The sequence below is a fragment of the Sciurus vulgaris genome (genome assembly GCF_902686455.1).
Source record: "Sciurus vulgaris genome assembly, chromosome: 12".
NCBI classification, from domain to species: Eukaryota; Metazoa; Chordata; class Mammalia; order Rodentia; family Sciuridae; genus Sciurus; species Sciurus vulgaris.
Genome location: NC_136473.1, coordinates 38,770,359 through 38,787,757, shown reverse-complemented (window position 1 = coordinate 38,787,757; position 17,399 = coordinate 38,770,359). Strand labels below are relative to the sequence as shown.

Genomic DNA, 17,399 nt, shown 5'->3' with positions numbered 1-17,399 from the left:
AAAATAGAACGAAAGAAATAAAATAGAGGGAATACCTAATTCATTCTATAAGGATAAACCTGACACCATATACCCCAAGACATTATAAGAAAGAATGATTGCTGATGCATTTCACTCATGTATATGGATGCAATATTCTACATAAGATATTAGCAAATCAAATGCAACAATGTATTAAAAAGCATAAGAGGCAATAACCAAGTTTTATCTCATTATCTTATTTATAAAGATACTTTAATAATAGAAAATCCATAAATATAATTTACTAAATTAGCAAACAGAAAATGAAAACCACCATATGATTACTCAATATTAGCAGAAAAGTCATTTTTATGAAATTCAATACAAATTCACATTAATTTCATTATTCAGATAAAGAATGCTATCAAAAACTAGAGGTTGCATCATCTTAAATGCATAAATGATACACATGTAACCTGTAAAATCAAGAATGAGATTAAGCCTTCTCTTCAATACTACTTTGGAGGTCCTAGCCAATGTAGTAAGGCAAACACACATGGAGGGAGAAAATAAGCTATCATTAGCTATATTATGATAGCTTAAATTTCCTATGTACACAAGTATACCACAATGAATCTCACCATTGTGTACAGCCACAAGAAATTAATTTTAAAAAATGACTACAGGTAAATGACAAAAAGATCAAGAGAGAAGGAAGCAGGGAGCCGGGAGAGGAAAGAGGAAGGAGTGGTACTGGGGTCTGAATTAGAAAAGATGTTATCAATGCTTGTATAATTATTTCAAAAAGAAGTCTACTGTCATGTATAAAAAGAAGCAATAGGCTGGAGTTGTAGCTTAGTGATGGAGCGCTTGCCTCACACGTGTGAGGTACTGGGTTCGATTCTCTGTACTACATAAAAATACAAGTATTATGTCCATCTACAACTGAAAAAAAAAATTAAAATTAAACTTAATTAAAAAAAGAAAACCCCAAAATATTCACAAATTATTAGAAAAAATAGAATTTAACAAGATGGCTGAATATAAGACATATATATGTGTATGTGTACATTGTATATATATATATATATACACACAAGAGTTTTATATAAGTTGTGTTTTTATATATATATATGTATATACATAAGAATCAAGAGTTATCTACATTTCTGTACACTAGCAGAAAACAAATAGAACAAGTAGTTATGTAGAATTACTTTTTGTGATTTTATCAGAGGATACCAAGTATCTCAAATCTAACAAAAAGCATGTAGGAGGCTGGTGGCTGTGGCTTAGTGGCAGAGCACTTGCCTAACATGCACAAGGCCCAGGGCTTAATTCCCAGCACTGCAAGAGAAGGAAAGACAAACAAACAAACAAACCAGAAAAGTCTATCAAAAATGTATTAGGATATATCAAAGAAAGCATAATAGTTGGTTAAGAGTATGTTCTTGGATAGAAAAAAACAATCCTGTTTGGTTTTTTCCAAATACAAATTCTTTCCAAATTAACTTACAGGTACAGTTTAATTCCAATCCTACAGAAAAATTTTAAATGGTGACATAATCACCTTAGAAAATATGACTATATTATAAGGACATTTTGCACTTCTAGCTGATAAACTTATCCCATCAGATATCAAGTAAGAATCCTACGTTATAATAATGAACACATTGAGGTATTGGTACAGGATAGAAAAACTTGTAAAAAGAAAAAAGTCCTGAAACATACTTATAAGAAATACAAATAGTTTTAAGTCATGACTGCCTTGCTCTTGAATTACTATTTCAGAACAAATAAAAACTTTTTCCAATCCAACAAATATTAAGTGTGGAGACATTTCAGATCAGGCTGGAGATGTAGCTCAGCAATAGAGCACTTGCTGAATGGATACTTGGCCCTGGGTTTGATCTCTAGCACCCAGAGGGAAAGAAAAAAAAAACTGCCAAATGATTCCTTCAAAGACAGAGAAGTCCAACCACTAAGTACAATTCTGGCCCTGGGAATTTATAAACCTTCTTAAAAGAATGTAAAATTTTGTGTGCATATGCATACCAAGTATTTTTGTGTGGAAAAGATCCACAGCTTTCATCATCTCCCTAAAGGAGTGTAAAGATACTCCCAAAAGGGATGAATGGCATTGTACCTTTTTAAATAGGCAAATATAGACGTCCAATCAAACTGTTATCTAATTACAAATAAAGAGAAAAGTCTGAGGTAAAGGAAGAAAACAGGAACAATCACATTTCATGCACTGTTTAAACAAAAAAAAATTTTTAAATAATTATAGATGCACATAAAGTTTCAAAAGTAACAGAGGGTCATGTATATCCTTCATCCAACTTTCTCCTTACATGACCAATATACAATATCAAAACCAGGAAACCGACATATACAATTTATAGAACTTATTCAGATTTTGCAAGTTTTTACATATAATCATTTGTATCTATACATAGTTATATGCACTTTGATCATGTCCAGATTCATGTCACTACAATCATATGCAAGATACAAAGTTATTAACACTTTATAGTCTCACACCTATCACTAATTCTGTTTAAACTCTTAACTTTAAAATATTGGCAATTAAAAAGTAAAACAAGGGCTCTTTACAATAACATGCAGCCAAAGCCCAGACAATAGTAATGCAGCTGTATATTATTTTAAAAACTTGCCACAAATAGCAGAATAGAACTGATTCAGGAAGATAAATATCGGAACTCACTTTTTGATTTCTCGAAGCAGCATTCGGATAAGGATGGTCTGAAGTGGTTCAACCATCAATTTCCTCCACATATCCAATGCTAGCTGCCAGGAAAAATGAACATCATTAAGGCTGAATTACTCAGTAATTTTTTAACATTTGTCTAAGACTTTTTAAAAATTAAAATTAGCCTTCAAAAAGAAATATTAGAAACTACTCCAAAATTCAAATGAAAACTGAAGGAACGTGAAAAATTTAAAGGAAAATACATAAATTGCTGATTCAACATGGCAATGACAATCATAGCACATTTGAAATTGTACAAAATTAAGGTTTAAAACTGTAACTGAAAATTTTACAAAAATAACTAATTTTTATAAAATATTGATTGTTATAATATATCACACACATACACAAAAAGTTTAAGGTGGTTTAAAGAATACAACACCCCTGGGGCTGGGGTTGTGGCTCAGTGGTAGAGTGCTTGCCTGGCATATGTGAGGCACTGGGTTTGATTCTCAGCACCACACATAAATAAATGAATAGAATAAAGGTCCATCGACATCTAAAAAAAAATATTAAAAAAAAAGAATACAACACCCCTATATTCACTACTACTCAGCTCAGGAAATAAAACATTATTGTTGCCCCAAATGTCCTCTCTTCCTTTCCCCTCAGAGTAATTCTGAATTTTGTGTTAAATTATTTCCTTGCTTATATTTCTAATAAACATAATAGTTTGGAGTTTACCTTTTCTGATATTTATAATGAAATCATCATGTATTTTTATGATTTTTTAAAACTGCATTTGTCATTAAAACCAATCCAAATTTAAACATATACATATAGCTTGAACATTGGCACTGCTATATAGCTATCTTATTATATGAGTACGCCATGATTTATTTTTCCATTCCATCACTGATGCTTTTTGCTTGTGATTCCAGCTTTCTGCTACTGAGAATAATGATGCTATTCTTACATTTATTTTCTGACCCACCTAAGCAAGAGATTTCTTGATATACACCTAATAAAAGTAGAGATGCTGGGGTGTAGGATTATATACACATGCAACTTTACTAAATAAAGCCAAATGGTTTTCAATTTACATCCACATACCAATGGATGAAAATTATTCCCATTAAACCACATTCTTAACAACTGCTCTTGCAGAGCTTCAGTCAATCTTTGTTAATCTATTGGACATAAAATAGCACCTCCTTGTGGTTTGAACTGGCATTTGCTTGAATGAAGCTGGGCTTCTTTTTATGTTTATTGCCTATCTTGTTTTTTTTTTTCCTGAGAAATGTCCATTCATTATTTTCCCCCATTATTCTATTAAAGTTTGTCTTGTTTTTCACAAAACATAGGAGTTCCTTACAGATAGAAGAAATTTATCCCTTAACAGTTTTACAAATTGTAAGCGGTCCAAGTAACTTGACTTCTCAGTTTCTTTTTGCATGTGTTTTTTGTCTTTTAAGAAATCCTTTCCTACCCTAAGGTCATAGGCACATACGTGTTCCTATTTTGTTCTCCAGAGTTTTCAAGTTTTCTCTTCTTGTTTAAGCTTTTAAATGTCAATACATTTTTCTCAAAGAGTATAGGTATTACAATACCAAAAACTGATTGCTTTTTAGCCTGACCTATTTCCAACCTAACTACATACATGTAGGCTGCTATTGGACTACTCTTTCTCTGTGAGGTAACATTATTCTGACCTACTGGTGATTATATTTACAGTAAGCAAAAGCACAAGGACTATACTTAAACGTTTGCCTTTGCTTTCTTTTTATAGCATGAATGGGGGGCATGAATGAAGAAAATGGGATTTCATACTTGTGGAACTGTAACAGGTAAAGCCTTTCTGAAAGAAAAGGTTGCAGAGCTATCAAAATTTAGGATGTTATAAAGAATTCTACATACAAACAAGATTTTTCTGTTTTGTTCACTGCTATAGTCTCAACATATAGAACAATACTTGACACATAAAAGGGGCTAAAATATTTAATGAACAAACGATGTTCACTGCAGTATTGTTTGAAACAACAAAAAATTGGAAACTAAGTTATGCTATATCCCTACTACTAAAGTTTAGAATCTCACAAAAAAAGTATATAACAAGAACTCCCAGACATATTACCTGCAAAAAAACAAAACAGGAGAAATTACAGGTTATAGGGAAACTGTAATTTGTGTGTATATCAATCTTTGTATTCAAATGCACAAGTAAATTCTGGGAAAGCTACAAACCAAACTGTTTATGGATGGTTTCCTCTGAGGAGTATGCTTAATGATGCTGGTGGTACACTTTTATGTAAGATATTCACAAGTAATACTACTAAGAGCAGCTACTGTTAAGATTTTTGGATTCTCAGTGAAACTCCACATTATGTACAATCACAAGAATGGGATCCTAATAAGTTATATTCCATGTATGTATAATATGTAAAAATACATTCTACTGTCATGTATATCTAAAATGAAAGATAAAAATAAGATTTTGGTATTCCCTTGTGTGCATATACAAAAATGTAACAACAAATCTCATCAATATGTATGACTATAATGCACCAATAAAATCATATGGAAAAAGAAAGATTTTGGTATTCTCTGCTGATCTTTTTCTCTACATCCTTTTTTCCTGTTTTATTTTGTTAAACATATAATGTTGTGTCCAAACTTTTTCATTAACCATCTCCCCTCTGTTGTTTCTATGAACTATTTTCTCTATTTTATTCATGTGTCTACCTTTAACAAAATCATACTATATCTATTTTTCTATATATGATTTTTAATATCAAATGTTGGAAATTTAGATAGTTTACCCATTAACTGTCCTATTAACAATGACTACAAGGAGTGCTTTTAAATACTTAAATTCTTTTTCTCCTTATTATCTCTAAAGTACAAATTATTAGACATGAGATTACTTGGTCAGGAGGTATTAAGTATTTTAAAATTTACTGAAAGACATCAATCAATTTCTTTCTCAAAGGAATATGCTAAAATTTTTACTAATGCTGCCTCTTAGCTGTTTATTTCCTTCATTCACACTCACCACAATTTAACATTTGGCATCTGCTTCTCACATCTGAACTTACAAGTTGCATGTGAGCAGGGACCTTCTATTTCCAATTGTGTCCTCAATGTCTGACTTTTCAAATATGTATTAAATAAATTTGAACAAGAGTATTTCAAAATTAATTTGTATATTATATATAACTTTTTACATTTAAATGTACAAAATACTCCAAGAAAGTAAACAAATTACTTGAACTAAATGTTTCATTGTTCTACTCTGAATTTATTTTTAGGCAGTTATAATAAATTTGTTACATCCATAAATTTGTGTTTTCTCTCTTCTAGTCACTTTTTATATCTTTTATCTTTGTACTTTTTACCTACTGGAATGTCAATATTTTCTAAATAAATGTAATGAGTTTCCCCCCACATGTTGCAGAATCATTAACTCTACATTCGTCCATTGTAAATATAATTATCAAAATAATAACATCTTTTATATTCTCATCTATCTAAAGACGCTTATTATAGTATTTTATTTAACCTTTGAATGTTTTAAATCTTGATAATTTTAAGAGTCAACTTGATGTCCTTAAAAAAAAAAAAAAAAAGAACCTGAATAATCTCAACTTATGAAAACATGTTTGCAGTTAAAGAATTTATTACCTCTCCTATTTCCATAAGTGGTTCATTCATATCTACACCACCATAGCCATACTGAAGGTCAGCTTCAGTCAATTTATTCTTTTTAATAAACTGGGTGTTGAGATACCTGAAAAACAAATGTAGTATCACTGGATACCAAGTCAAAATTAGTAAGAGAACAAACAACTTGCAACTTTAGAACAAGAATTTTAGGATTATAAACTACCCACGGAATATACTAATAGTAATAAACCCAAAAGGAATGAATTAATTATGTAGAAATTAGGAATATAATAAAAAGATAAAAATTACTAGCCCTACAATACAATGAATAAGACCTGGAGAGCAGAAAAAACACTATTATCACAGTCACACTTAAACTCAAGTGTTTTGATCTAAAGATTCTTGATACTCTATGGTTGAATAGCTCTTATCCCAGGGTCAGACCATCTACAATTCAATTTGCTAATTCTTGGCAAGTTAAGATAAGGAACAATTTACAAAAATTAAACAAACAAAATGGTCAATCAAGTCAGTTCCCTAATTTCATTACAGGGGTGGGGGGATTGTAACTTTTCATTTTTAAACAAGGGTCACCAACAGAACAAAGGGAATAGGAGGAGGAAGGAGGAAAGGGAAAGGGGAAATACTGGGAAATGATATTAGCCAATTACATAGTTATATGTTGTACATGTATGATTATGTAACAACAAATCCCACCATTATGTATGACCACAATGCAATTTAAAAAAAATGTGGTGGGGGTGGGGGGACCACAATCAGTAAGTAAGAAATGGAATAGACTGTTACAGGTAACAAGTATGGGCAAAATTTGCTGATTTAAAATCACTGTCTACCAGAGGAAAGCAAAATAATTTTTAAAAATGTTTCAATTCAATCTAAGATTTATAGTAAGTATGATTATGATGAACTCTAGGAATAACTGAGATGAATATAGTTCTAAAATAAAATAAAATGTGCAGAAAAGTCCTGTAATGTTCAAGTACACATTTTCACCATCGTAGATTTCACTGTAATGCCATTAATGCTCAAATTCTAAAACTATTCATTTGAAAGGTTCTGATCATATGAGTATTCAGGAAACAACCACAAAATCTGTATATTAAAACATACCCTTTCCAAGGTTCACTACACCACAATGAAGGGTCCACTTAGCATTTATAGACAACTGAAATTAAAACAAAGACAACAAAAATTTCCGCTTCATAATTCCACCAACAATTTTGGGAGACAATGAAAAAAATACAATTCCTGGAACTGACTTCAAAGCAGAATATGCACAACCATTTATGCAACTCCACTTCCATATACACTAATGTCCATACTCTAGACTTGAAGACCTACAACCATGATGTGTCATTTGACATTTTAGACTATTCAGTCCAGGGTTACAAAATCATTATTTTTCCTTTCACAATGTCTTTTTATTCCTCCTCTTCCATTCTCACGGTAACTCTCATGATCTTAAGCTGTTTCCACCATGTCTATCAATCAAGGAAAGAAGGAGAAATAAGATTGAGGGACAAAAGTAAAAGGCAGAGAGAAGATGGACTCATCACCTGCAATGAATGCCCTGTCACAGGTCTTCTAATGACTGGTCCCCTGTCATTCAGATCTCAGCTCAAATATACCTTTCAGGCCTTCCCTCCCCCAATCTAAAATTAACCTTACCTTCCCACTCCCAACAAAATATTTAATTCACAGTTTCTTGTAAAATAATCTTTTATAATATTCTTTTATTGCTCTCACTTTTTAATATACCCATATCCTCTACAGAATGTAAGGTTTACAAAGCAAAGACCTTGTCTTATAGACAGTGTCAAGAACAGCAGTAGGCAAATATCAAATCCTCAAAAAATACTTATTCAATGAATTACAGAATGAATAAATGGATAACATTCCAGACAGCAGGGATAGCAAAAGCTAATACTGGAACACAAACTTAGAAGAGCAGCCTGGAGCCAGATCATAAAAGTCATAATTGCCAGGAAATAAAAGTAATCGATAACATTTATTTGGATCATATCATCTGTTGGGCACAGCCCTAAGCATTCTACATGACTCAACACTATGTGGTAGATAAATGTGGCACTATGATGATCTCCATTTTAAGAATAAGAGAATTGTAGCTTTGAGAAGTTACAGAGGTTGCCAAGGTCAATCTGCTATTAAGCAGCTGAGCTGGCACAGAGAACTGGGAATTCTCCTACTCTCCTTCAACTAGTATCAGTTGAGTACTATATATCAGGTACTATGTAATGCACTGGGAACAGAAAGATGGAAAACAAAAACATAGTTTCTGTTCACACAGAGCTTACACATCTGATAGAACACATGAACAAATATAATATTTCAGCAATGCCATGCCAAGTCAATGAAACTTAATTGTCATATCTTTGCCATTTATATGTGTATTATGTACCTTCCTATATGGATCCTTTGCTCTGAACCAGTTTGCTTTTTTTTTTCTTTTGTGTATATATATATATATATTTTTTTTTTTTTTTTTTTTTATGTGGTGCTGAGGATCGAACCCAGTGCCTTACATGTGCTAGGAAAGCGCTCTGCCACTGAGCCACAACCCCAGCCCTGCTTTTGTTTTTGTTATTGGTCAGTGGTACCATGATCAATTCAATACCCACCTAAAACATTATAATCACTTATCTCACCTTTTGATTTTGTCTCCTTTAACCAACAGAACTTGCTGTTCTTTCAAACTATTTATCATCTCCTGCCATTACTTCCTTTCAGCTCTAATACCACTGTTTGCCCTCTTGGATGGATTATGTACAGTATTCTGACGATTCACTTCTATTTCTGGCATCTCTTACTCATCTAAAAATTTTTTTTCAGATGTCAACTCCCTAATCTGAATTCTACAGTAGCTCCCTTGTATCTACATAACAGGTAAAATTCTTGGCACTATGGTTTGTTAACTTTAAGACATAGCAGCTAGCTTTGCAGATTAGGTCTGTATTCACTAATGCCTTCAAAGATCTAAATGTGTATTTTTAGACCAATATATGGTTTTGGTGTAGTTTTATGCTTTTAATTTGATAAGATTCTCTTTTCAGAATAAAATTGAAACTAACTCATATTAACTGAACCTCATTTCTTATTCAAGATTTCTACTCTTGACAGTTAATGTTGAAAGACTTTTAAAATAGTCATAATATAAAATATGAACAGTAATTTTTAATTTTGATATGATACTATTCTTAATTTAAGCAAGTACAGTATTTTACAATCAAATTATTAACCACACATTTGTTTGTAAATGAATGCATATATTCTAGGAAATCATAAAACAAAATCATTTCCAATGATCTCTTAAAATAGCTTATTCTCTACCTCAAAGGTCAATAACTGTTATTCCACTATTGTATAATGTATTAGTAAATGTTAAGATTTTTTCAATCAAGTAATTAACAAGTATACTTTGCTTTTACATAATCTTAATAGTAATATAGCAATAATTGATAAGACTAAAAACCTGAGGTAACTGTTTTTTTCTTTCTTTTCTTTTCTTTTTTTTTTTTTTTTTTTTTGAGACATTGTCTTGCTATGTTGCTCAGGCTGGACTTGAACTCCTGGGCTCAAGTGGTGCTCCTGGTTCAGTCTGGCAAGTAGGTGGGACAGACACACCACTGCACCTCCCTTCAACAAATGTTTTGTTTTGTTCTGTTTTCTGTCATTCTTGTTTGTTTTTTTGCAGTGCTAGAGGTCAAATCCAGGGCCTCATGCATGCTAGGCAAGCACTAACACTGCGCCATACCCCAGTACAGATAACATAGACACCTATTTCTATAAGAAATCAGGTATTTCTTTCCATCCTAGAAAATTCCAATACAAGAATTATTCTCATGCTCATATCTATTTATTCTCATGTAAGAATTGTTTGTTCTCAAGACTATATCTTAAATACTCCACTACATGGCCCAGTAGGGTCTAAACAGGCATATAAAGCAACAGGGAAAGGTAGGGCATGAAAAAATATCAAATGTGTGAGTCTCCTGTGCTAATGGATATCCATCTTATCAATCAGTCATAGTAAAGAAGAGACTAGAAATACTTTGTAAAAATATTAAAAATAGCCAGGCACTAGAACTTTTAAAATTTTACCTATAGGCAAATGCACTTTTAACGTAGTTTTATCATTTTTTAAACCAACGCATAGGCTCTTGGAAACACTACCACAACTCAGAAGAGCCCCTCACCCTAAGAATTTGCCTCCTGCTGTTATTTTGTAGCCAGCCCTTCCCCTCCACCCACAGACCTCTCCAAACACAGGTCTGTTCTTGAAACTGGAAGTTTTGCCTTTTCCAGTATGTCATATAAATGGAACCAATAGCATGAAGTCTTTGGGGTCTGGCATCTTTCACTTAGCATAATGTGTTAGAGATTAAAGAATAATGAGGTATGTCATTAAAACATTAGTAAATTGTCACATTGTGGAAGAATGTAATTGGGCAAACTATAAAAGGAGTATGATCTTGATTCAGAAGACCCTGGAACCTATTCCCTCTTGTGACACCAGATGGCAGGAAGATATCAGAGGTTGCTAAGGTCATATTCAAAGACCTCAGGTGCTGACCTGAAGAGGCCAAATATAGGATAATTTGAACTAAAAATAAGAATAAATATTGTAAAAGATTGAAAATCATCAAATATGTTTAAAGTCATGAGATCATATGATTTTTTTTTAAAGTTTTATTTAATTTTTAATTAGTTTTTGCAGTGCTAGGGGTGAAACCTGAGACCTTGCATATGCTAGGCAAGCGCTCTATCACTGAGTTACACTCCCAGCTCCTCTTAGTTTTATCTTTAATCAAAAATGATTGTATTATCGGGGGGGGGGGAGGGAAAAAATAACAGAATGAATCAAAAACTATTACCCTGGGTAAATGTATGATTACACAAATGGTATGCCTCTACTTCATGTACAAACAGAGAAACAAGATGTATCCCATTTGTTTACAATAAAAACAAATAAAAAAATGGAAATACGAATTTATGCAAACATTGTTAATAAACATATGAACACACACACACACACACACACACACACACACACACACACACACAAAAGAGCCAAGCACAAAGGCACATGCCTATAAATCCCAGCAGCTCAGGAGGCTGAGGCAGGAGGATCTCAAATTCAAAGCCAGTCTCAGCAAAAGCAAGGCGCTAAGCAACTCAATGAGACTCTGTCTCTAAATAAAATACAAATTAGGCCTGGGGATGTGGCTCAGTAGTCAAGTGCCCCTAAGTTCAATCAGGGCACCCCACCTCCAGCCAAAAAACAAAAAAGGGTTGGGGATATGGCTCAGTGTTTGAAGTCCCAGAGTTTAATCCTCAGCACCAAAATAAACAAACAAATAAATAAATACAATTCTTTTGAAATGAAACTGAAATTTTTCCTCTTTATATTGTTAGATGGTGAATAGCAACAGGGACGACCAAACCATTAGGCAAGAAAAATACTATTAAGCTGTTTCTATCTAATTACTGTCAACTATATCCTCTGTGAAAAGGCTCTTACCACGTATACTACCAATATAATTAAATAAATAAAAAGGAGTCACATGATGCCAACACCACAGAGGTCAAGCAAAACACTCTGTTAACTGAATCCCATGGTCCATTAGCTCTAAGTCTTTGCTACCAACAGTGGAAAGTTACTAAATGATTTTCGAGAGTCATCAAATTTACACTTTAGGAAAGATAATACAAAAAAGGTTTTCCACATGGAATAAATGAGAAATCAATGACTTGGGAGGGTGAATTGCAAATTCAAAGCCAATGTGAGAAACTTAGTGTGAGACCCCGTCAAGATAATTTTTTTTTTTTTTTTTTTTTTAAAAGGAGGGGACGCTGCAGCTGCAGCTCAGTGGTAGAGTGCTTGTCTTGCACTTGGGAGGCACTGGGTTTGAACCTCAGCACCACATAAAGATAAAAAGTAGGTAAGTTATGAAAGTTTTTTAAAAAACCATAAAAATAAAGGGGGTTGGGGGATAAGGCTCAGTGGTAGAGTGCTCCTGAGTTTAATCCCCAGTACTACTGGGGTAGGGAGGAAAGACAACAAGCTCAGGGTTTTTTGTTTGTTTGTTTGTTTTAAAATTTTTTTAGTTGTAGATGAACACAATATCTTTATTTTATTTATTTTTATGTGGTGCTGAGGATTGAACCCAATGCCTCTACATACTGTGCAAGCACTCTACCACTAAGCCACAACCACAGCCCCACAAGCTCAGTTTTTAACATATACAATAGTATAATGTACCTACAGGATAGGCATTTTGCTAAAAACAAACAAACAAACAAGAAACAAAACAAATAAAAAACCTTCTCTTAATCTTAGGCTACCTGGGATAAATATATACTTTGGTACATACAGGTTGTAGCTAAAATGAGGAAAAATTGAATTCACCCCCCAAAAAATATGTAGTATAAGAAAATGATGAGAACAGAATCTACTTAAATGACTAAAATTTTCTGTATGTAGAATAAGACCAGGGTAAAATGGAGAGGTTAAAACATGAGCTTTGAAATCAGACTGACCTGGGTTTAAATTCTGCCTCTCACTCATTAGCTGAGTGATCTTCAGCAAAGTCATTAACCTCTTCAAGCCTTCATTTCCTCCACTGTAAAAATGGAGATACTGACTACCTCATATGGTTTTACACATACACATACACACATGGGTGTATAGCTTATATATTACAAACATTTACTAAAACTCAAAACGAGCATCAGTGTAAGAGTAATAATTTAAATAGTTCCAAATTAATTGATTTTGGGTATACACAAGCAAATTGTGTCCTACCACACTAACAAATAGAAAAACAACTTAAAACTTTACTGAAATGCTTAAGCTAAGAAGGAATACCACTGCATAGCACAAGCTAAACACTGTTCTATATATCAAAGGCCCACTTGTCCCAACAATGACAAACACATGCATGAGCACTCACCCTTATCCTTAAAACTCCCAATACTCCACTATGATTTCACTAGAAAATTTTTTGTTTTGTAATTTGTTTTATTTTGTTTATGGTGATGGGGATCAAATCCAGGGCCTAACTCATGCTCAGCAAACTATCACTGATCTATACCCTTGGACATTCGCTAGGGAACTCTTTTTTTTTTAGTTTTTATTTGTTTGTTTTTAGTTGTAGATGGACACAATACCTTAATTTATTTACTTATCCGGTGCTGAGGATCAAACCCAGTGCCTCATTCATGCAAGGCAAGTATTCTACCACTGAGCTACAACCTCAGCCTTTAACTTTTTGATTAAGGAGGAAACTCAAATGTCAAAATGTTTAATGTACAACAAACACTGCTCTATGAAAGCCCAAACCACAGTAAACCTGTGCTTGACAGCAACTAGTTTCTCATTTTATTATATTTTGCTCTTACAAATGCCACTGGGCCACTGAAAAGCAAGCCAAGTCTCTTACACAAGCAACTTAGAGTGAGTAAACTCTAGCTCTGTTATAAAAACTTATGAGTAGATGAACTAGTGAGGCAAAGGAAAACAAACAAGCCACAAAAATTGAGTGCTGGTCTAGAAATAAGGTATATCACTACAAAGTAGGTGGGACAGACAGTGAGTGGAGACCCGGCTCAACTCCTTAGTGTCTCTCCAATGAGAAACTAAAGGAGTAGCTCACCTGTGGACCATGCCACATGGATGGGTCAAACTTATCACTGCATCCATCTCAAGCCATCATCATTTCAAGAGAGGACATCTCAGGACCAAGGGTTAAAGAATCAGGCATTAATGCCACTATTCTTTACTTATCAACTATTCAACAATAAATAGGCCTCTGTCTTATGTGGAGAAGTAGTCATACACAACCAAACAATATTTTTGGTCAGTGACAAATCACATATACAACAGCAGTTCCTAAGATTATATTGCTTAGTGACTTGACAGCCATCTTAGTTTGGGTACGTACAGGCTATATGATGTTTGTACAATGAAACCACCCAATGACATATTTCTCAAAATACATTCCTGTTGCTATGTGATACAAAACTGTCTTATTTCCATTGTCCACATGGATGGATTAGTTAAAGAGAATCAACATAGAGAGTCATAGGGACACACAGAAATGACACCTAACAAAGATGTAAACAGAAGACGGCACAAGAAAGGAGGAGGAAGTTTAGAAAGGGGAATATAACACTTGGAATGGTGGCGCATGCCTATAAACCCAGGCAGACTGCAAGTTCAAGTCCAGCCTCAGCAAATTAGTGAGGCCCTAATAAGGACTTACGGAGACTCTGTCTCAAAAAAAAAGAACAAAACTAGGGAATATCAGAAGAACTTGTCATAATCTGTCATCCAAAGAAAAGTAGAAAAGCAATCCAAACAGGTGGAGTAGCAGAGGGAAAAGCTGGAAGATGTAAGAGATTATGGAGCGTTATAAAAATACAGATAATTCAATATACATGAAAGACAGGGTAGTAGAATTTAAAAAGAAAACTACTAAGTATTTCTGAGTGCTTTAACTAAGTGTTTCCATGAAACAAAGTATGAATACTAAAATCAAAAAAGAACTTATAGGGATAGGGGTGTAGCTCAGTGGTTAGAATGACTGCCTAAATTCTTGAGACCCTGGGGTTCCATCCTCAGCACCACACACACACACACACACACACACACACACACACACACAAAAGGGAGGGAACATATTCTTAAACTTATTCCACTAAGTTTCATCCACACTGAATTTTTACAATGATATCTGTTGAGATTTAACATGTGCTATAGTTTCCAGAAACAGTTATGACATTAAACTACAGTTTTACTTTTCTGGTTCCCAAATACCCACCTGACCTAAACTATAGACCTTTTCCAGGAGTAAGAAAAGTCCATGTAAGAGAAGACAATTTAATTCTGCCATTTCAGTGAAAAATATGTAATAAAAAATTATTCCTTCAAGTACTGAATGCAGGTAGTATTGTGTAGAATACAGTGTGTTTAAAAACATACTTACCTATATAAGCAATCCATATAATCTGCACCCTTGCTGTATTCTTCCCAATACCTATGATACATAACAAGTACTTGTTCTTCAGACTCCAGTACTCTCTATATTAAGAGAAAAAAAAATTTTAAACAGTACTAATAATTTTCACTGTAAACTACAACATACATCAAAATTAATATTCTAAAATAACTTACACAATTCAAGCACTATTAAATTACATTTACAAATTAACTTTTAAATTTAACTACCTTTAGTACAAATAAAACAATTGGGGAAAACTGTGAACCTTACACAAGAAAGGGAAGCCTTCAAAGAAACTTTCATTCCCCAAGATAAAAGAACAAAAGGTAATGGTTTGAAATTTAGCTTTGAGATAGAAGATTAAGATCAGTTTAAAACAGAAAAACATAATTCTATTGTCATATCTATGTATTTCCTCATATCTATTATTATTGATTAATCTATTAGTTACATAAATAAATTACCACCTCATTTTTGTGAATAATAGTATGTATAGAAAATGGTGCCTCTTCCACATTCCCCCAATCCCTACCATCACAAAAATGAAAGTCGGGGGTGGTGGGGGGAAAAAAAAGACATAGTATATGAAACGTGATTGAATTCTGGCTTTGGGGGAGAAAAAAACACCTAGGACTGGGGTTGCAGCTCAGTGGTAGAGTTCTTGCCTTGCATGTGAGAGGCACAGAGTTCAATTCTCAGCACCACATATTAATAACTGAATAAAATAAAGTTCTACCAACATGTTAACATTTTTTTAAAAAGAATACCTATAAAATAATACAAGTACATTGGCTATTCAGGAGATCTTAGGTTGCTCTGATCTCAATCCTTTGATTAAATGTACACATGAACTCAACTAAGACATGACTTCGATTTTATATCTAATTAATTCTCTGATAAAGTGCCATGCTTTTAAAACTGGAATTTAAAAAATTAAGCTCAGAATGACTTAAAAAAAAACTACAAATAGCACTTTCTATTTTATCAAATTAGTAAATTAAAAACGGCATCTGCTGGGTGAGGTGGCACATGCCTGTAATCCCAGTGGCTCAGGAGGTTGTGTTTGAATCCATGGCTAGAAACTGATCCTATGAAAATCATAGGGGCTAGAAGTGTGGCTCAGTGACAGAGGGTATGCTCAGCATGTTTATAAGACCTTGGGTTCAATCTCCAATACCCTCCTCTCCCCATAATCTCATGGTTACACAAGAATGTCCAGATAGTACTGTTTACAGTAACAAATTATATAAAATGGAAACAATCTACCCAGTAATGAGAGTATTTCAACCATAGCATCTCCACACAATGAATAATTTTACAAATCATCAGGATTATAAATTTATTTAATGGAAGAGAATTACAGTATTATTAAAAGCAAAAGAGATTATCAAAGTGAACAGACTTTATTTTCTAATAAAGATAGAAGCCCACAACTTGGGAGGCTGAGGCAGAAGGACTGCCAAGTTCAAGGCCAGGCTCAGCAACTCAGTGTGGCCCTAAGCATCTTAGCAAGACTCTGCCTCAAAATTAAAAAAAAGGTTGGGGGAGCCTATATGAAGTAAAACTAAACAAAAGACATACGTAAAATTAAGAATATTGATATATACCAAAAGAGATATGTTTGTTAATTCTAGAAGTATGTCATGTGTGATATTTATTTTCTTTTTCTAATCTGTATGCTATAAATCATCTGTAATGATAACACAATATTGTGGTAATGAAAAAAGTTCCTTCCAGAAAGCAGGTGAAAATTTCTTCTCACAGGTTAAACTGTTTGAATTCTGCCAGTTGTATAATAATGTATTTTTGTCACTTACACATCAACCAACTTCTTTTTCTCATAGGCTGAAAGAACATATAACTATGTAAGTATTGTGAATTATCATAAAACTACTTTGCTTTTTTTTTTTTTTTTTTTTCAACGCTAGATATGGAACCCAGGGCCTCATGCATGCTAAGCAAACATTCTACTAATGATCTATACCACTAGCCCACAACAACATTTTTAAATCACACAATTA

At 33.3% G+C, this 17,399-nt stretch overlaps 1 protein-coding gene across 1 annotated transcript in view; it reads right to left on the bottom strand.

Annotated features, from left to right (window-relative positions):
* CUL2 (cullin 2) overlaps positions 1–17,399 on the bottom strand; it is an 81,579-nt gene that overhangs the window by 48,636 nt on the left and 15,544 nt on the right. Inside the window, 3 exon segments of the mRNA XM_079107715.1 lie at positions 2,690–2,772; positions 6,356–6,461; positions 15,364–15,458. Of these exon segments, the coding sequence (XP_078963841.1) occupies positions 2,690–2,772; positions 6,356–6,461; positions 15,364–15,458 (284 nt within the window).